The sequence below is a fragment of the Sander vitreus genome, chromosome 8 (assembly GCF_031162955.1).
Source record: "Sander vitreus isolate 19-12246 chromosome 8, sanVit1, whole genome shotgun sequence".
Lineage (NCBI taxonomy): Eukaryota > Metazoa > Chordata > Actinopteri > Perciformes > Percidae > Sander > Sander vitreus.
In genome coordinates, this window is record NC_135862.1 from 27335004 (window position 1) to 27356154 (window position 21151).

Here is a 21151-nt window from a genome sequence, read left to right on the forward strand (position 1 = left end):
CCTTTCTTACTCGTTAGCATCAAAATGCCCGGCACAGACTCACAGCTGCGCAACAGCTATAATTCTATCTAATTCTTTATGAAACCAGGCCCAGAATATTTTATATTTATTAATCACGTACTTCTGATTTCCTTCTTAGGAAAGGGTTGTGTTAGATTAAAAACAGTAAATTCACAAAGGTAGAAGAAGAATAAAAGGAACATTGTTGGCATTCTGTTTTTTATATGACACATGTCCTGTGTAACATTGTACGACTGATCTTCATTCTGATGTTTATTTAGTGCAATGGGAGCTGCGTTCTTGAGAACCCCAAAGGAATCACTCAAAAGTCAATTGTTCGCTCTGAGAGTTGTCCGACAGGAGCTGCTAGTTACATTAAAGAGGTACTAGTCGATACCTCAGTCTAAATGCATGAATTGAGAGTAAATCATGCTTTTTCTGCGTTTTCATCGGTATTCTTTCTAACTCCTGTCTGTGGTTTCCAATTCCTTCTTTTTTCTTCTTCATCCTTCTGCCCCTGTGTTTTCCTGGCATTAACCTTAGCGTACAGTCGGAAAGGTATCATCAGCCATAGATGCTAAAGCTCAGATATTGGCCGTCCTGTATGAGACAGACCACAGGCCCAATGCCACACCGGTAAGATGCATGTGCATGTTGCAGAGACAAATCTAACCCAGAGTTAATGGTCTTTTTTGTCGTTTCAAAAATAGAAGTGTAATACAGTTTGTGTTATAGCAACATCATCATTAGGACGAGTAATGAAATGTGATTTTAAAATGCATTTTGTTGATTTCTTTTTTCTTTCTTTTTTTTTTAAATTGTTTGACTTTTTCAACAAATGACAGTGACATAATGCAGTCCCAACGACTAAACACGCATACTCATACGAACATGTGTAGCCAAATCAACTCAGAAATGATTGCTTACACATGGCGCAACTCCAGTATACACAAAGTATACATTACCAGTGACCTTCTTTGACTACTGATATATAGTTTGCCAATGTCTGTGGTTTGCTCAGAGTAGGCCAATAATAGATGTTATATGGAAAACGTAGTAACGCATTATTTATTATAAGTTACTAAGATCATAAGTAATGAAAAATAGTTTCCGCTGTGTTGTTTTCACTCCTGAGAACAGAGTATATAGCAGGACTTTGGATCGTGAAATATCACCAATAAAGGATTCTTAACCAAATACTACACAACCGGACATGTTCTGGCAGTAATGTGACCCGAAATTTGGGTAGAAACAAAGCCCGTCTACGGAAAGCCGTTCCACTCCCTATTCAGACCCATAGTTCCACCAGAGTTCCACTGGGGGTGATCGCGGTCCAGTGCTAAATGAATGGGACTCTATGGAGCTAGACGGCTAAATGTGTCTCTTTCGCCCAATTGTCGTTGAGAAATCTCAGATTTGATTGTAGTTTTTGCAAGTTCAACTTGGATTATAGGTCAAAAGTTGAATGAACGAGTACTTGTGTCCTTTCGATTTCTTACAGGTTGAGTCATTGTTGCCCATAACACGCTAGCATTCTGCTAATGAATGCTGATTGGTCAGTGAAGGACTGATTACGATCGGAGATCCCGCTTGACAGCATCCACAGCAGAACCAGAATGTCAGAGTGAATATTTCGGCGTGGTCTTTAAAATATTAGCAAACCTCTTTCTAGCACTTGTATTAACAGGGAGAGCCTAACCGGTTAGCTGTGTTGTCGATGCTTCAAGAGAACAAAGGAAGCGACTCAGAGCTTGCCATAAAGCAGTTTCCCGGACCGTATATGTGTATGACGTCATTGACATTTTAAAAGGTTTTTTAGAACAAAAAAGCTTTTTAGAACAAAAAAGCTTTTAAAACATACAGCAGTACGTACAGCAGTGTGTATTTTCTTAGCCTCCCCTTTCGGATGCAACATTCAAATTACTAGACAAAAAATTATATCCTGAGAAAAGTGGATTTTGAGGGGTATAGCTCCATAGAGTCCCATTCATTCTGCACTGGCCTGTGAGCGCCCCCTATATGGTCTCTGGTGGAACTGCAACCAGTTCAGAAGCTGGAAGTAACGAGAGAGTGGAACTTCTTCCCTTATTAGAAATTCTTTGGTAGAAATGACCAACACTGGCCACCAAGGTTACAGCTATCTGGCGTTAGCAAGCAGTTACTAAATATTTAGCAGTAGGCTAATGTTAGATTGTAATGGAATGGAGCAGCACTTTCTACCATCACAAATCACAGATAAAGGCTTTTAAACCAAATACTACATAACCTGAAATGTTTCAGGAGTAATGTGACCTGAAATTGGGGAGAATTTAACAACATTGGCAGCCAAGATTACATCTTTTACTGCCGTTAGCATGCACCTACATTGGAGAATGTTAACACCACAGTAGCTCAAAAAAACACTCCAGTAGTTCCTGCCTGGAGCAGATGACCAATCATAGAAGGCCTGCTTGGAGTTGCTAAGCTTAGCCAAGGGTAGAACATTTTTTTGAAACCGGAGCGTTCAGAACAGTTGAAAATCTGTTGAAAAACATTTTAGCTCATGGGGATTTCTATGAAATACGTTTACCTCGTTATTTAAAGTTTTGGCCACGTTTAACATGAAAATCCGACATTATAAAATTATAGATATGACATAAAATACGGAAAATCATAAGACTACCAAATTCAACTGGGTAGAAACTTTAAAGGGCAAGCTTTCAAAAAGTTGTCCATCTGGAACCTTAATTGGGAACAACATACTTTTGCTAACATTGAGTCTATACCCTGATATTTGTTTATTTAAAAGGGAAGTTATTTCAGGGACTGCTCTAGAAGGGTCGGAAACATAAATTAATAAATCATCAGCAAATAACGACACTTTATGTTCTCCCATTTGGTTGATTTCTAACCCTATTTATGTAACATGTAGTTTTGGAAAATTGCATGTAAAGATCAGCAAAGGAAGATCAAAAAGAATGTTCCTGTTTCCATGCTGCTCCCAGCTTTGACAACAGATAATCTGCCTTTTCAGGCTCTAGTTCCCTGGCCACAGGGGGCTCCATGTTTGAGATGTTGAGCTTTATTTCACATTTATAATTGTTTCTATATTTTATGACATGGCATGAAGTAATTTTCTACATTTCACTTGAGAGTTGAATTGAAATTTGGTAATTGTTAATTAATTCAGTTAATCTACATTCAGACTTTTGGAGTTGACTTGAGACTTTTTGGGAAATACATTTATTTTTTCAAGTCAGTTTTATTTTGGCTTTCTTGCCGAGAGTTAGATGAGAAGATTGATACCACTTGCATAAATGAGGGTGGTATTGATCTTCTTATCGAACTCTCGGCAAGAAAGCAAAAAAAAAAGCCATTTTCCAAAATATTGAACTATTGCTTCAAGAATCAACACTGAGCTGGGCCTCGAGCAAGCCCTAGACTGGCAAAGATCATTCATTGTTTTAATATCCTGGTTTTGGCAGTGAGGTCTGTGGACTATTAGGAGTACAGATGTTACATTAGGTTCCATTTGACGCGCTTGCTTGACGTCGGTCAGATATTTGATCTATTAATCCCTTTCACTGGTGGGAGTTATGGATCATTCCATGCAGTGATAATAATGCAATGCTACTGAGGCTCATGTCACACTTGGTGTCAAGTTTTATGTTATTACATGTTAACTGGGAATGTTTACTTAAGGACAGGAATTACGTTACTTGACCTCTTCCTTGTCGCTCTTATCAGACTTTCCAGCCAAGCGCAAGCTAGCTAGCTTGGCTAATTTTATGACATTTATGTCTAGGATAGGTACAACTGCTTTTAACAGTTTACTATCTACTCGTTGCTGCTGCTGCTATGTGACTAATTTGTTTAGTGTACTTTTTTTGCAGGCATCTCTGAAATAATCAACAACTATTAAAAAATTAATAAAAACTTGTCTCAATGGCAGCATGTAACATATCTCTAACCTTCTCTGCGTCTTCTTCCTCTCAGTGTGTGGTACGTAAGGACCTCCCTCCCGGTCTCGGCGGCAGTGACATTTGTCACTTCTGCACTAAGCGGGTGTACGTAATGGAGAGACTGAGCGCTGAGGGCTATTTCTTCCACCGGGAGTGTTTCCGCTGTGACATCTGTAATGGCACACTCCGTCTGGGAGGGCACATCTTCGACTCGCAGGAAGGTAAGTTTAACTCACTATGGATGGTTTCACCCCACCTGTGAGTGAAAGTAAAAAAAATATATAGGTAGGGTATTTTTGTTCTGTTAATAAAGTTTACTCACTTTCTCCAGTGAAACCCTAGACACCTGACTTATTGTCCTTCTTAGCCTTGTTTTAGCCCTTTATTTCTCCAGAGGTTTACATGATGTACTGTACATGATGTATGTTGTTTTGTGTCAATGTGTCATTTAAGGTGATTTGTATTGTACTGGATCTATGTGGATTTGGGATTTTTGTGTGCTTCCTTTTTAGCAAAGTTCTACTGCAAGATGCATTATGCCCAGCGTCAGTCCAGCACTCACATGGGGAGGTTCAGAAGGAGAATGGTAAGGAACACTGCAATGGTTATATGCAAGAAACAAAACTATAATTTCATAAAAAGATTGTGAAAGTGCGTTTGCAACCCACTAACCATTTTGCATTCAAAGAACGGAACAGTTACTCCTTTACTCGCTTGCTGTCCTTTAACTGCTACACAATTAGCTGGCATGCTGCTACTCAGGTACAGATTTGTCACTAGGCAATTGCTCGCCTTGCGGGAGGAGCTGAATTGAAAAATGTGTGATATTTGTTGAGATGCAAATGGGAGTGACCTGTACAGGCCTATAGATACTTTCGGATTTGGGTCTGGATTTCCAGGCTACCAAAGTTCATAAATGGATGAAACGCCGCTGTATAACTGGTCACATGGTGGTGCTATTAGTAACTTGTATATACTGTATATTTCAGGGCACTTGTGTGCCTAGTCATTTGAAAGAGGGCGTGGCCTATAGTTTTTGATCCATGGAATTCAAAGAAAAAAAAGTAATCTTCTTTTCACGGTTTAAGAGTTACCAGTCAAAATGCAAAGTGCTTATGAGTAGCCACGTGGAGGCACTAAGTGTAACTTGTTAGAATCTCCTGGCAAACGCAGTAACACAGACTCAGCAGCACTGCATCAATGAACAAGTATAATCATCGGAACAGCAATAGGAACAATACATGATGACTATTCTGTCATCCTCAGTAGGTCGCAATCAAACTTCACATTTTACAGTTACACTGATAACATCTATGTTCTTGTCAATATATTTCACCAAGTCTTATGTTATTTTTGCCCAAGGTGGCAGATTTAGTTACTTCTTCTGCGAGTAAATATAGCCAAAGTATCCACCATTTTGACTCCACTTTTATCACATATTTAATAATAATAATAATAATAATAATAATACATTTATTTGATATAGCTCCTTCTACAGCAAAGTCACAAAGTGCTTGACATGATAAATAATGTTAAAATCCTGTAAGACCCAAACAAAAAAATGAGCAAGCAAAAAAAGAAAAAAAATACTAATGGAAATAAAAGATTTAAGACTTAAAAACCCAAATGAGACAAAAGCGGGTTTAAAGAAGTAAGTCTCCAGCTGCTTTTTAAAAGAATCAACAGAGACTGCAGAACGTAAGACAATCTAAAGGGCGTTCCACAGAGTCGGAGCCACCACTTCAAAGGAACGTTCCCCTTTAGTTTTTAAACGACTGCGTGGGACCGCCAGTAATCCCTGGTTAGAAGACCTGACGGACCTGTTAGTAATGGATGGATGGAGCAGGTCAGAGGTATAAACAGGTGCCTGACCATGCAAGGCTTTATCTGTCAGAACAAGAACTTTAAATTGGATCCTGAACTTGATAGGAAGCCAATGTAACGTGAATAAAATGATAGTGATGTGCGATGTCCTGCTGGACCTGGTCAACAGCCTTGCAGCATCGTTCTAGACCAGTTGTAGACGGTCCTGGGACGAGTTGCTGAGGCAGGTGAAAATGGAGTTGCAGTAATCAAGCCGGGATGATAGAAAACCATAAATGATCATCTCAAGCTCAGATTGTGAAACAACAGCTCTAAATTTGGCAATGTTTCTCAATTGAAAGATACATGTACGGGTCAGTGATTTGATATGTTGATCAAAATACATATTATGATCAAATATAACACCAAGATTTCTGGTTTGGACTGTACAGCTGAAGAAAGAGACCCCAAATGCTGAACAACCTTGGAAGCATGGCACTAACACAAGATTAATTGTGGAAATTTGATAGGCCTACAGTTGATTTTGTACAGAACGAACCAGGCTTTAGCTGGTGTGAACAATGTGGCCTCATTTGTTTCCCAATACTTGACAAGTCACACTCTGTAATTGTAATTTATTAGAGCATTGCTAGCTACAAAAGAAACGTTTGTGACTAACCAATGTACGCTAGTTAACTGGCGTTGCAGAGAGAACATAGCCGGTATTTATTGTTCCCATTCTCTGTAGTAACGCATGTGTGACATGTCAAGTATTGAGTACAAAATGAGGCCACATTGTTTAAACAAGCTAAAGTAGGGGGGGGGGGGGGGTTGATCATGCACAACAAAACAAAACATGCAAGAATGAAATACCCTTCCAATACCATGGATTTAGTGCCACTCGGCCAGCCGTGCCAAAACACTTATGCACTTCAATATCCAATGGAAAATAATCTCAAAATGAAATAGCACAACGTGGTGTCAACATAAAACACAGCGTGTTCAAGACGGGGAGCATGATACATTTTTAGTATATCTTGACGGCTGCTTAAATGGAAAGACCAAAAAACTTGCTAGGGCTGAGGATGAGCCCAAGCACATCAACACCTTATCTGATCTAGATTTTTCCCACCCATCTTAGCGCAACCAACACTGCCAGCATCTCCAATGTGTAAATCCCTAAATTATTGAATGTTCATCTGTTGATTCCGATTTCTTTTGCTTCGATTTTCTTTTGGTATTGCTACCCCAAATCCTGGCATAATACCTCAGGTTTCTTAGCACCAGCTGTATTAGCCTGTGTAAAATCACTATACTCTTTCATTACATGATATTCAAATGCACTTATTAAATATATTTTAAATATACCTTTTTCTATCTTTTTTTACCACTAAAAAATACCAGTCTATATCAGGCCACACAAGCATCCATTGAGCCACCACCACAAGCATTTTACTTACCTCTGAGAGAGAAAATGGGCTGGTCAATGAATTGATTAAAGAATTTAGTCTTCAGATAGAAGTTTTCAAGACCAGCAGAAAGTTCTGTCCTTAGCAGTGTGCCATTGCTTCAGAATTAATTAGCAGTGTGCCATTGCTTCAGAATTAAAGAGCAATCAATAATCAGAATGGCCCATGAATTTTACAAGTCGGGATCTCGTTTTCCGAACTCCAAATAAAAGCAATATAAGCAAACGCCCCCTGGGGATGTTCGTGCCCATTGATTTAGAAAGGGCAACATAGATGCCACATAGAACATGTGTTTTGTGTTTTATTGTTTAGAGTGTTTGAACAACACATTGACACCAGAAAGAAAAAAAACAAATGTCATATCACCACCAGAAGCACAGCACAGGTGTCATATTCGCAGACATCAATTTGATATTGCTCCAAAACTGGAAATAGTTGCACAAAAAGGTTTCAGAAGACTACAAATAAGGATGTAGGATTACAATAGTTTTCCTTTACTTTTTTTTCCTTTGTGTAATAGAAGGCTATGTTGTATTTCATAATTTTCCTCCTGTGTGTCTTGATTTGTGTAGGAAAACCAAAGCCGTGGCACACCCTCGTCATTGGACAGTGGGAGCTACTCAGCGACCGGCAGCGTCCAGATCCAACCCCCAGGTACCCTGGTTTCCTTGCTTAAGCGAGGCCTGAGCTGGCCGACGCGTGCTAGCCGGGCTGTGTGTGTGTTGCCTCGACAGCTTTTGGGAAGTGTGTATGAGTCTTTCACAGCTGTGGGGTCCCACATCAGAAGCTACTCGCATAACTATGAGTTCCTGTATGAGCTGCTGAGCCTGAGTTGTCCTCTGCTCTGCATGATGCATGAGGTGCTGGAACAGATCTACCAGGAGCCTCAGCTAGCCCAGCAGCAGCTCATTGGCCACCAGCTTACATAGAAAGGGGAGTAACAAGGGGCTTGTGCTCTTGTACTGCCCAAAATGGTAATTAGTAATATATTAATATGAATTATAATAATTATTGATCAGTAATAACTTTGAAACCAAATCATGTCTGTATTTCCTACATTCAAAGTTCCCATGGTCATTTTAGTTTTGTGTAAAGTGGTTTAAAACTATAAAAAGTGCTTCACTTGATTAGCTTCTGCTGCTTGTATTCAGTGCCTGTTGTGAATTTTGCCTGCAGTTACAGTGACAAAAAGCCATCATAAGCAAACTCTCACTCTATTGTGTTATTAAATTGTACATGCTGAGCTGACTTCAGGGGTGATGCATGTATAAAAGGCTGCAGCCCTTTGTGCTGACTCTGTTGTTAATGAGCTCAGATTCCCCAGTATGTGTTGTCACTGTCAGGGTCTTCTGGTGTTGTGCCCTGCTGAATGCATCTCTGACTCACATGGGCTTGTTCCAGGCTGCTTAGACTGTAAGCATCACCCAAAGGTGCTATTAATGACATATACATCACACAGCTGTCACTAGATGATATAACAGATAACATTAAATGAAATCTGTTCCAGTCATTTAAATCAGTGATCTTGTCTGGATTGTCACTAAATGTTAAATCCTTTCGATTCTGCACTTCAACCATGCTTTGAAGTATCGAAAAAAAATCTGTTTTGATAACACCACCAAGGCACTTTATTCGGAGTGTAACCTGGAACATGCCCTGGGCCCCCTGACTCTGGACAGTGAGGTTTTATTTTTCATTGAACCAGACTTATGTCAGTGGTTTTTGACGTTACTTTGACTCAGCATATTGACTGCAAACACCATAACTCTATAACCACAGAGATGTGCAATGGAAATGCCAAAACAGTATTATAATTTCCGGAAACACGTCATTAAAATTATTTTTTATTTGTGGTAGGTAGCATTTCTCTTTGCTATGTATTTTGTTAAATATAATTGACTGATTTCACTTTATATATTTAGGGCTCATTGTTTATGGTTTTCATTTTACAGGAAAGGAAATGGCAATTTATTTTGACTATATCAAAAACTGTGAAAATGACATCACTAATACAAAAATCTGGGTGAAAATCAAATGATAGAATACTGGATTGCAAAAGTAAATGTTTAACCATTCAATCATTCAACCATTTCTTCCCACTTTGAAATTCTGCACAAAATCAGAAACTAATTTTTCTAAATCTCTTTATTTATTCAGTTTTCCCGTATTTTCCTAGAAATTTGCATTTAAAAAAAAAATGTCAACAGCTTTTGGATGCATTGCCTTTTTTCTCTTTGAAAATCAGTACAAGCCAAAAACAATGAGCCTTATCTATCTCTCAGGAGTGAACATTTTTGCTTTTAAAAAACCACAAAAGACTATATATTCCTGACTGAGTGAAACGATTTTTTATTTATTTTTTTATTTTATTTTTTGTAATTTTTGATTTTGTAGATGCATATTCTATGTTGTAAACTATGCCTAAAGTGAATTTATCATTTGCTTTAATTGTGCAGAATTAAGGGTCAATTCTTTGCACTGTTGAAGCACTGACCTGTTTTTGGGCACTCATATTTGAATGTAATGTATCACAATGTTATTGTGATAACTTTACTTTCAACAGTATGTTTCATTGTAATTCTAACCACTCAGTGTTTTCTTTCCATCTTCCATTTTCCTTTTTTTCCCTCCCATATCTCACAAATGTTTTCCTCAAATGATTTTTTCTGTGTTTTGTTCACTTCATTTTGTTCAGTCTGTTTCAAATTTCCAGTGCTGCACCCTCTGATTGACTGCTTTCTGTCAGTGGGGAAGGTGATGATTGGCTGGCTTTGGTCATAGGATCTTTTTGTGTTGCTTTTGCATTGGCTGCCCCTGTAGCCTTTCACCTAACCCAGATTAACCAATCACAAACCAGCACGATTCCACAGTATGGCATGCAGTAGTCTATAAAGGTGTTATGTGTAACATCGTAATATATTAAATAGAATTCTAAATTATATATTATACGTTGATTAAATTACAAGAAACAAATTGCATCACTTCTAGTTCATCCCTACCTAATGCCATTCACACTTTTAGCTCGTGTTTCTCAAAAATAAGACCATATGCCCTTTAAAGGTTGTGACTAAGATGGTGAACTTGGTAAACATCTTCAAGACATTAGCATTGTCATTGTGAGCATCTTAGCATGCTGATGTTAGCAATACAGCCTCACAGTGCTGCTAGCATGACTGTAGACTCTTATATGTGTAATAATGTTTTCCTTCCTGGTCCTAGCATTTATGCAAAGTTTGCACAAGTATACAATATGTGTTGTTGGACAACAATGGAGCTCTATGACACAGAGGAATAAACTATATCAGGCTTTAGCTAATAATACCTGTTAGTAGGATTGATTGATTGTTTTTGTTGGTCTTTTCATGGGATTTGCGGACAATAAGGAAAGTATGTAATAAAGCTAGGCTTATACTTTAAAGCCTTTATTGTGACCAAGTTTGAATGTTTTAGCTTGCCATGAAAGCCCTCAATGTCATAAAACGGATCGTAAGCAGATTTCTAAGTCAGACCTGGTCGCACACAGCAAAACCTTTAGTGGAGAGGTTTTTGGAAGCTTGTGTTGATGGTTAATTGATGCACACATAGCACCTTATGGTTGGTTTGTTTGATACTTAGTCGTTCTGTTAGTTTGGTGTCATATCATCCAACCTAACCTCACTAACACTTGTGTTGTGTTCCTTCCTAACACATCTCAATGCCCCTGGATTTATTTTCCTCTCTCTGATGTATCATCAGCAGCAGCCCCCCTTCTTGTCAGGCCATTTGAAAGTAACAAATGTGTCCACCTGTATGTGGTCTGTCTGTGGTTCCCTTTGTTTCAGAAGGAGGCCCCCCCCCCTCCGAGCCCCTTTCCAGATCTCTCTCCTGTACCTCCTAGACTTTGCTCAGGAGATCAGCAGCCCCATAGCAGCTTTTTGCACACTGCCAAATACATTTTGTTGGCTGTATTCTGTATGTTTAGTAGTTGTGTTTCTACTAAGTCTCGGAGCAGCCTGCAAGCATTGTTTTTTTCTTTTTCTACATTGTATTGATAATTACTGTAAAATTGCTTAATTTATGATTATTTATAAGCTGGAAAAAAATAAATCAAAATTGATTTCATAAAAAATTTGCTTCGTGGTTTGTTGTCAGTTAATTGAATGATTCCAAGAAACTGAAGCTTAGACACGATAGGTCAATTTTCAGTATATTTCCATATCTTTTAACCACAATATTAACAACTTCATCAAAAAGCAATTTCTTTTTCCACCTGTGCTGTTGGCGTAACATCACCCACATAAATCATGATCACAATCACAGCTTTTGTTAACTCAGCAAATAACATGTGCTTTGTAACAAATGATCAAAAACTAAACCTTTAGGTTTGCAGCGGAGGAGGCACCGAGTTTGTTATCGGGGCCTGAGCACCGACAATGTAGGTCAGCGTAGGCCATATTGAAATTGGTCTGTTTATTAGGGCCCGAGCACTGACGTTGGTGGCAAAGGCCCTATTGAATTCACTATGTTTATTATTATTGGGGCCTGAGCATTAAAGTGCCAGGGCACACTCAATGCTGCTTGCAGCTTTAATTTTTATTGTTATTCATTTTAATGTAACAATAGACAAAAGAAACATTAGGCTACATATATGCAAAAGCTTAGCCATATTCAAATAATGTTGAGCAAAGTTAAATTGAACCTTATTGAACTACACTCAGAATTGAAGTGAATCACTTGTCAGTTCCTCCTGTCTGCTTCCTCATGGGTTCTGCGCTATCCTTTACTCTGGGTTTGGTATCTATGTATCATTTGGTAAAGTGTTATTCTCCTGTGGCTGTTTAAGTCATTCCAACATTTAGTCAAACCAAAGTGAGAACATCAATACATACAAGTGGAAGAGTCACATTGATAAAAGCTCTGGATATCTATTGGCTGATATCATACTGCATACAAAGGTTATATCAAGGTATTTCAATTTTGTTTGCTGTGACCAAGTGGGATCACCTTTGGAAAGATTATGTACAATGTTGACTTCATTACTCTGTGAGTACTGTTATGAACATGCCATGTATTTGATCAGTTGCAGATAGAAATGAATATTTTACTGTGGAGTGTGATTTTTATATGGCATGTGTAACTTTCAGATCAGAAACTATATTACATACAAACTATAACATTATTTTCACTAAGTGTTTTTACTATATGAAAAGTATATTACGATATGTTTACTGCCTAACATGAATTTATTTGTTTGGTACCTCTGCATGCTACACTGATTGTTAGATTTAGTACACAAGAAGTGCAAAAATGGCTAACCAGTGAGACAATATGCATGAAATGACTGAGCTACATGCTAGTAAATGTTCACTGTAACTTAGGTTAGCATTTAGGCAAATCTAGTTAAAAATTAAAGCCCACCTACTGTTTTTTTTTTGTTTGCAGGTGGGGCGTCCAGCTTGCATTCAGAGCTTGATGAAGGTCAGAAAAGCGTTCCTGAAGACACAGAGATGGCTATTGAAGCTCTGGATGCTTCCTGTATAGTCAAACCAACAGCACAAGATACTACAGGGGCCAAGGGCCAAAGCCAGGACAGTAGTAAAGGTCAGAATCAATCCATTTTGTCACATGAAATCATACGAGTTCGTTCAAGTGTGGCTCCTTCAGTACTGTAAGTGATCTGATTTTTAAGCTCTGGGTACATACTGTTTCTGTTTCAATGACCTAAAGATGGTAAGATAATGTGCTGCACAAATGAGTGTCTCACGATTTGTTATAACTTGAAAATATGATATTCCCTGAAGGAGAATCTTAAACTGGCTGAACTTTAACAGTGACCCTATACTTGGTAAGTGTGTGTGTTTTGATTGGAGTCCCTCCCTCTGTAATGTCTGTGAGAACAGGATGCGACTGACTGTAGGTTTTCTGCCACACTTAGCTGAATGTTTGTTATTTTATCTGAGTAGCAGTTTTCCTGGGCTCAACAGTCTGTCCACACACGTCTGCACATGCAGGAACAATGCTAATTCAACAGTCGTAGCTTTTAAAGCTGCTGCATTGCCATGTACTGGTGTATTTAGTTGTTGCAGAGTCTCTTGGCTGGATATAGTTTTTTTAAATATACTTGTTTTTTTTTAATAGATTGACCTGTTTTTCAGCTTGTGAGACAGTAAACATAAAAAATCCTCCATGTGTTCATTCAGACACTGTAATCTCCGGTCCTTTGTTCAGTTTAAGATAAACTATACTGAGTGATAGTAAGCCACCAGCATTAGTCAAGGAAACATACCAGTTAGTATTAGTTATAAAAATGTGTCTAGTTGCACAGGTATACAGAAGATGTCCTGTAGATTTGTACATTAAAAAAATAAGGTATGGATTACTCAGTGTAACTGATGCAGCCGGATGTGTTGATTTACATTTTTTAATGTGAGCAGTCTATTCATTTAAGTTTTTAGCCATGCTAGCGCCGGGGCTTTGGGGATGTTGGTTGGGAGTCGGTCCACTACCATATCTCTCGACTTAACTCAAAGCACAGATGTGTCTATACATACAGCCTCAGAGCCGCTTGCATGGCCATATGGGTGTACTTTGCTTCATATATTTCCCCCTCATTTACTATTGACATATACAGCTGCTATACATACTTATTTTCTCATCTTCTATTTATGAGAGATGATGAGCCTTATTTTGAGATGATGCTAATCACCTGTAATCACTGAATATGTGACATGCTGTAAGTGTGGAGAACCAGAGCCAACGCTATTTCCAGTTTATTTATTTATTCAGGGACAGTGCACATTAATAAACAATTCTGTCAATATGCCAGAGTTAGCCAGAAGGCTATTTTTCATCTGCAGTCCCTAGATAGATGGTAAAAGTCACCCTAAAAGAAAGTAAAATTACATATTTACAATATTAAAAATTACAATACATTTAGTAAAAAGTACTATTAAGCTAAAATGTACAATAAAACATAGCAGACCAACAATCAGACCAACATCAGACAAAGACATGAACACATGCACACACACAAGGCAAGAAGCCAGCAGGGGGCAGTGAGAGCAGGTCAAGAAGTTAATGGTAATGTTGACAACTCTGATTATCAATGAGCCATTTCTTTAACTGGAAATGGAATGTACTATATGTGTTTAGATTTCTGATGGTTATGGGGGTGAGGTTCCACTCAGTAACTCTTGAACTCTCGAGCAGAAAAAGCAGTTTGTCCAAATACACTGTTCCTAAATGGAATGATGCAATCTCCCCTCGCTGCACCTCTGGTTCTGCTGTGATCAGCTGTTCGGATGTCGACAAACTGGTGGAGAGGAGGGGATGATAAACCGTGAATAATTTTATAGACAAGACATAGATTTGAATATTTGACCATGTTTTCCCAGTTGAGTAATCTGTGTTTTTGTAATATTGTAACTGCAAGCAGGATTGTTTCAACCAAGCTGTAATATTAACCTGTAGTTATCATGCAACAGGTCGCTTTCTTTTGGTCTCATTTTGTTTTGACCTCTATCTTTCATCTCTGTAGATTACTGTAACACCAAACAGAGTAATCAATGGAAACGGAAGATCAGAGCGAGTGAGTACCTGAGTTTCATTTATATGTGTGCTTTCGGTGATGTGTACACATAAATACAAGCATGCAGTGTTAAATATCAAAAAACTGTCAGTGGGGATGTTTCCTAACGGACAAGAAAAGGCACTGCACAGTGACTGTGTCTGACAGATATGAACACTGTACGTAGCATGTACAACACTAGAGGTCAGTATTGTTGTTTTGAGAGCTGTTCTTTTGTCTCAGAAGGCAGAGCACTGCAACTTCTGCTACTTGGGCGGAGTGATTTGCTTGCAGCACCTGAAAAGCCCTGTGGTAAGGAGCAGAGAGTAACAACGGTGCTTTTCAGGTGTTGCGTTAATCACTCCGCCCAAGTAGCAGTGCTTCGTCTTCTGAGAATATAGTTCCCAGTATGTATACGGTTACAAGATGGCTGTGTCTCATGTGACCTTGTTATTTGTATACGCTGTGACTATACAAATCACAACATGTAAATAGGAAAATGTTGGTGTTAGTTTGTCAGTTATTGGGAGCAGTAGGCTAGATGGAGCCGGTTACCTCCAGGATCTGTGCTAAACTAGGCTAGCGGTGGGTGCGTCAGACAGAGTTACGACACGCACGGAGATGAGAAGGGTATGTATGGACTTATCTAACTCTGGGGAATACGGTGAATAAGCTAAAGTCCTAATAAGTCAGCGTGTTCCAACAAACAACTGAGCTTTCGCAAAGTTTTTAAAGTGATGTTACTGTTTGAGAGGCAGAATGTCACAAAATATTCAAAATGAAAATATTTAGTATTTTGTTTTAAAATCGATTAAATAACATTGCATTACATTCATTTGGCAGACACAGTTGTTCAAAGTGACTTACAATAAGCTCTCCCAAACAACAACTAAGAGTGTACTTTCTGCCCTAATACAGCCTTCCCTCTGATCTTCATCAAGCACTTCCAGAAAAGCTGGCCTCCTGACAAAGAGGGACCAGAGACTGTCCCTGAAGTGGACTCTGACTTTGAGGAGATCCCTTTAGCAGGAAAAGAAACTGTATGTCACATGGAATTTATTCTAGATTTACTAGAAGCACTTAACATGAAGTGTATGTGTACTTTTTTTAAAGCAATGTCTTCTGCATAATTATGCAGAAGACACTGCATAGATATTTTTAATAATCCTGTGTTGGCAGTCTTTTTGTGCACTCACAAGATTCCTGTTTTCTCAGAACTCTGACGGCAGTTCCAAGACATCAGCCGAGAAGAGCAAAGAGCACTCAGCTACAATAAAGACAGCCTGTAACTTGTCCACCCCCAAAAAAACGCTTGATGTTATCTCTTTCTGAAAAAGAGAAGCTTCTGAACTGGGACCTTCTGGTCACACCAGAGGAAACTCCGATTAACACAAACACCAAAAACAAACATCAACATAAAGACAAGGTGGAGTTAGTAATTTATTAAGGCTATATTAATTGTTATAAAGAAGAATAGGCCTGCATATTTTTTTTTCTGCTCTTTATTTCTCACTACTCTTCCAGTATAACACAGTGGTCCAAAGACAGTGATGTCAGCGAGATAAGAGGAGTTAATTCCACATTATGTAAACCACATTTTTCCTGTCCTCTGATGTTTTATCAGGTACAAGCAGAGACAGAAGCAGATAAGCTTCAGACAGACTGGGGCCAGAACGTGGAACCATCTCAGAGCCAAACCTCTGCCTCGTCCCCCTCAGCCTTTCAGCTTATAGCAAACGCCTTCAGAAGGACATTTAGTGTGACCAATCCCTCCAGCAGGTCCAACACTGCAGTCACAATGTTTGTATAAAATACTGTTCATTGTTTATTTTAAGCACCACATTAAAGCTCCTGTAGGAAAGATTTTTCTGTAAGACTCCAAACGTCTTATCAGTCCAAACTGCCTCTCTTGCAATTCATTTCTGAATTTAATTCAAATTGAATGTACATTATGATTTGTCTTTTACTTTACCAGGAGGACCAAACGTGACGGTCCCTGCAAACAGAGGCCCATGTCAGAAGGAGCGTTGAGCTCTAGCTCCCTCTTAAGCATCATGGGTCCAGAGTCATCCAGAGATGAGACGAAAGCCGGCAAGCGTGAAGCTCAGGGGGCATCTGCAGGGGCTAATCCATGGGGAACCGGGCGAGACCTTCCCTCTCTGTTACAGCAGGTTTCCTTAAAGGGCTCTAGTCACACTGGAGGGGTGTTCACTGACAACATGGCCTCGTTGCCAGGCAAGAGGGTGAATTTGTTCTCATCCCTGAGCCTCAGGAAAAGGGAGGAGTCAGAGAGTGAAGGGCAGGACCAGGAGGTGCAAAAGATACTCATCAACCTCAGAACCAAAGGTTAGTGCAGTGATTCCCAAAAGTTTTGGCACTTGATCCCATAGAAGCCTGAGCAATAGAGCAAGTGGAGCAAATGCATCCCCATTATTTAATTATTTGAAGCAGTGGTAATTTCTCTACCCCACTTTTTGTCTTTTTAAAAATAAACTTGCAGTATTCACAAAGGAGCCAAATCAAAGAGTCGGCTCTTTGAAATGTAACGTGGCTATTCATATTTTTGCATTAGTCCTGTTGATTTAATTATTTGGGATCTAATCTAGATTAATATAGGTGGCTGTTCCTTGACAAGAGGTTAGGTGGTGTGGAAATGCAGGAAATTTGTTTTAAATTACAAAACCCCCAGACCCCCTTCCAATTATTCATGTTTGCTCCACCTAGCCGCACCCATCCATCGTCCTTCAAAGGGGTGATAGAATGCAAAACTGAGTTTACCTTGTGATAGTTGAATAATGACAGTTCGGTGGGTAAAATGGGCATACAGAGAACCTCAAAGTCCCATTGACACCCCTTTCCTATGCAAATCTCACAATTTGAAACTGCCGCTGAAAACGGGCGAATCCCAATGAAGCTAATAGTTGACGTCAACATGGCTGTACCTAAATTGGCTCTGGTCTGTACCTTTGTCACGCCCCAAAATTTACATACAGACCACTGGTCTGAGACCAGCTGGTGTGGTGTTCTGAATGTAGGTTGTGTAGATCTCAGACACTAGTTTCCATGGGAATTACAAAGAAGAAAGTTTGGAAGTTTTTCAAGGATATTGAAAATGAACCACGGTCGTAAATGCAGTGTTCCAGGCTGCACAACAGAATACTGGCCCATGTGTGTACATGTACACACAGGGAAAAGTGTCTAGAACTTAATTAAGGAGTAGATATCGGACAATGGAGGGGGAGTTGTGGATCTAACGCAGCGTCGCAGAGGACTTGCAATGGGCGGTGTGCTGCTGGAGCTGCTGTGGAGCTGCCTGCCGGCGGCGGTTCATGGTGTGTTGACTTTTTTTTTGTTCCCAACATGGATCGTCGGGGAACATGGGGCTTATGGAGCGACCAGGACGAGACATGATAAGAACATAGTAGTTACAACTCTGTCTGTGTGCCTGTGGGCTTCACTCTCCGCTAAATGTCCCCGCGCTGAAACACTGAACTCCCAAGGGTAACGTTACAACAACACTAGTTGTAATGAAAGGCCCAGGGCCATCCAGTTCAGCGGCGTCTTTCTCCAGTCGCGTCCCACTGTCTCTCCTACCTACACCGGCCCCCGCACCCTGTCTCTTCTCCCCTTTCTACCTGCCTGCGCACTGTGACAGTAGCCAGCTTAAAAGTGAAGCACTATGCGACCCCTTGTAACATGCTGCTTATGTCAATGATATATGTTATGAATTCAACCAAAGCAATGTGTCCAATTGTCATGGATAGATTCACACCATGAAATATTATAGGTTTTACAAGTTATACATGGAAGCAGTTTGTTTGTACAAACTTAAAATTACTTGGCTATTCTAACTTTTTTAATTTCTTTTGTTTTAATCTAGCCTCCAGACAACAGAATCTTGAAGAGCCTTCCTCTAGTGACGATGAAAATGAAAACCTGACATCCAATCAGAAGGTTTGTACAGACCATTTATATGTACAGCACAATGCAGGGAATTGTCATAGATACTGTATTTGCATGTTCTGTACTTCTTGTCCCAGCTGTGTCCAGCGAGACAGAGGAGGAAGCAGGAGAAGACGGTGACCCAGCAGGCTAAAAGAGAACTGCTGAAGAGGCTTCACAGAGCTCAGGTACTATTTAGATTCATTCATTTTTAATGAACTGGTTCACTGCATCTCTTAACGTGTGTTAAGGACAGTTTTTCTTACTTACACCTTACCCGCTCGAATACAGCTGCTGAAGTGTTTCTTTGAGTATTTCGCAACTCACAAATATTCGCCCTTATGTTAGCTACGTTATGACGTTAGTCCTAATAGTCCATGAGCCAGGGCCCTAAATTTGGGCCATTGGTATCATCTGGGGGGACAAAGTCTCATAGTGATTTTTGGCAAGGTATACACCCCTAGTACTAGAAAAATCATGATAGCAGTGCAGGGGTGGTAGCGAAATCACTTTTTTTCAGCTCATGAAGTTACTAACCCCCTGAGATAAATTCCGTTTTTGAAATCTGGTGTATATCTGGTTTAGGCTCATGGTAGGGATATTGTCCATATTCTATAATATGGTGCTTGGTATCATTGGAAAGGGGACCTTTTGGGCTTTCATTTAAGCCCAGTACTGAATCTGTCTGACAAACACAGAGGTCAAATGACTTCTTTAAACCAGAAATAACACACATTTTCTCACAATTTCCGCCTAAACTGTATGCTTTCTTGTATCCCTGTGGCATGAAAGAACACCAGGGACACAAAACTCAACAACTTCAATACTCAAGGCACTCTGATGATTCAGAAAATGTATAATATACCCATACTATTTATTTGTGAGAGCCTTAAATTAGACTTGTGCAGCCAGCCCTTCAAAATAGAATAGCTTGAATCCTTGCTATTTCTAGAAAGTACGCTAACCACTGTTTTATACAAAGCGAATGAGGGGGGAGCCAGCGTTGAGCGATTATTTTCTTGGTTGCAGTTGAGCCAGCTAGCCCAATTTTCCCAAGCAGGTGTAATTTAGAGTCGTTATTAAGTAACAAAACAATCGGGTCAGTAGGAATTCGACATCCTATCACATCGGATATTATTGATGTTTTATTCCAGAACTCATGCACCTGTTCACACTCCCAGACCATATGCAGGAAAGTTCCAGTTTGTTCAGGTTGACAGAACGTACAATAGGGAGTGCGAATGGCTTTAGAGACGTATCTCTTCTGAGGAGTCCAATATGTCCTATGACATATGTTGAAGTGGATATACTGGTGATTTGGGTTCTTGGAACAGTGGAAAATGTCCCAAACTGTCTCCCAATTAATTGTGTTCCCCTCAGGGCTCAGCTCTCACTCCCATTTCTTTACTATTGGGAGTTCTCCTATGGATACTTGCATCAGTTTAGCATAAATCTTGGACACTAATCCTCTCACAGGAAAATCAACAAACCATTTAATGACTGGGTGTGCCTCAAGACTGTTTCCCCATGGCACTCCATAACATTTTAGGGCTGATCTTAAGCAAAAATAAAAGTAAAAGGATGTCCTGGGGACCTCAAAACTAGCTCTCAGGTCTTCAAAACTCAACATACCTTTCTCATTGAATTACTGGTCTAAAGTATAAATATAAATATATAAATATCAAATGTCATTTGGTCACAATTCTTAAAAAAACAGGTCACACACTGCTGTGGGGTGGCATCTCATTCTTCAACCAGCAGTCCTGACCTCAACCCCATTGAACACTTGTGGGATCAGCTTTGGTGTGCTGTTCGTGCCAGAGTGACCAACACAACCACGTTGGCTGACTTGCAACAAATGCTGGTTGAAGAATGGGATGCCATCCCACAGCAGTGTGTGACCAGGCTGGTGACCAGCATGAGGAGGAGGTGCCAGGCTGTTGTGGCTGTGTATGGTTCTTCCACACGCTACTGAGGCTCCTGTTTGTGAAATGAATAAATTGTTCAATTGCCAATATGTCTTGTTTCTTCAAACTTCAATCATCCAATCCACCAAACACCAAACAAGTCAATGGCAGAATAAGCTGTTTGGCATTGGCAGAGAAGATTTGGCAAATTTTTCATGGGCGCAACCCACATACTCAGCACCGCTGCTCATCCCACAAATGCATGTTCCTTACAAATAGGGCACCATTTGAAAGGGAACTAAACAGGCTTTCCAATGGTATAAGATTTATTGCCAAAAAACATTGTTACCACAGAGAAATAATCTACCAAACACAAATTTCCTTACTTTTTATGCTAAGTTTATATATATACAGGTGCTGGTCATATAATTAGAATATCATGAAAAAGTTCATTTATTTCAGTAATTCCATTCAAAAAGTGAAACTTGTATAATGTATACATTCATTCCACACAGACTGATATATTTCAAGTGTTTATTTCTT

At 39.5% G+C, this 21151-nt stretch overlaps 1 protein-coding gene across 1 annotated transcript in view; it reads left to right on the forward strand.

Moving 5' to 3' along the window:
* The window catches only part of LOC144522549 (F-actin-monooxygenase mical2b-like), a 93617-nt gene that overhangs the window by 61391 nt on the left and 11075 nt on the right, over window positions 1-21151 (forward strand). The window contains 14 exon segments of the mRNA XM_078257719.1: window positions 282-383; window positions 544-636; window positions 3976-4162; window positions 4454-4527; window positions 7786-7867; window positions 12635-12793; window positions 14730-14780; window positions 15678-15799; window positions 15975-16058; window positions 16060-16185; window positions 16384-16559; window positions 16735-17105; window positions 18640-18713; window positions 18800-18889. Coding sequence (XP_078113845.1) covers window positions 282-383; window positions 544-636; window positions 3976-4162; window positions 4454-4527; window positions 7786-7867; window positions 12635-12793; window positions 14730-14780; window positions 15678-15799; window positions 15975-16058; window positions 16060-16185; window positions 16384-16559; window positions 16735-17105; window positions 18640-18713; window positions 18800-18889 — 1791 coding nt within the window.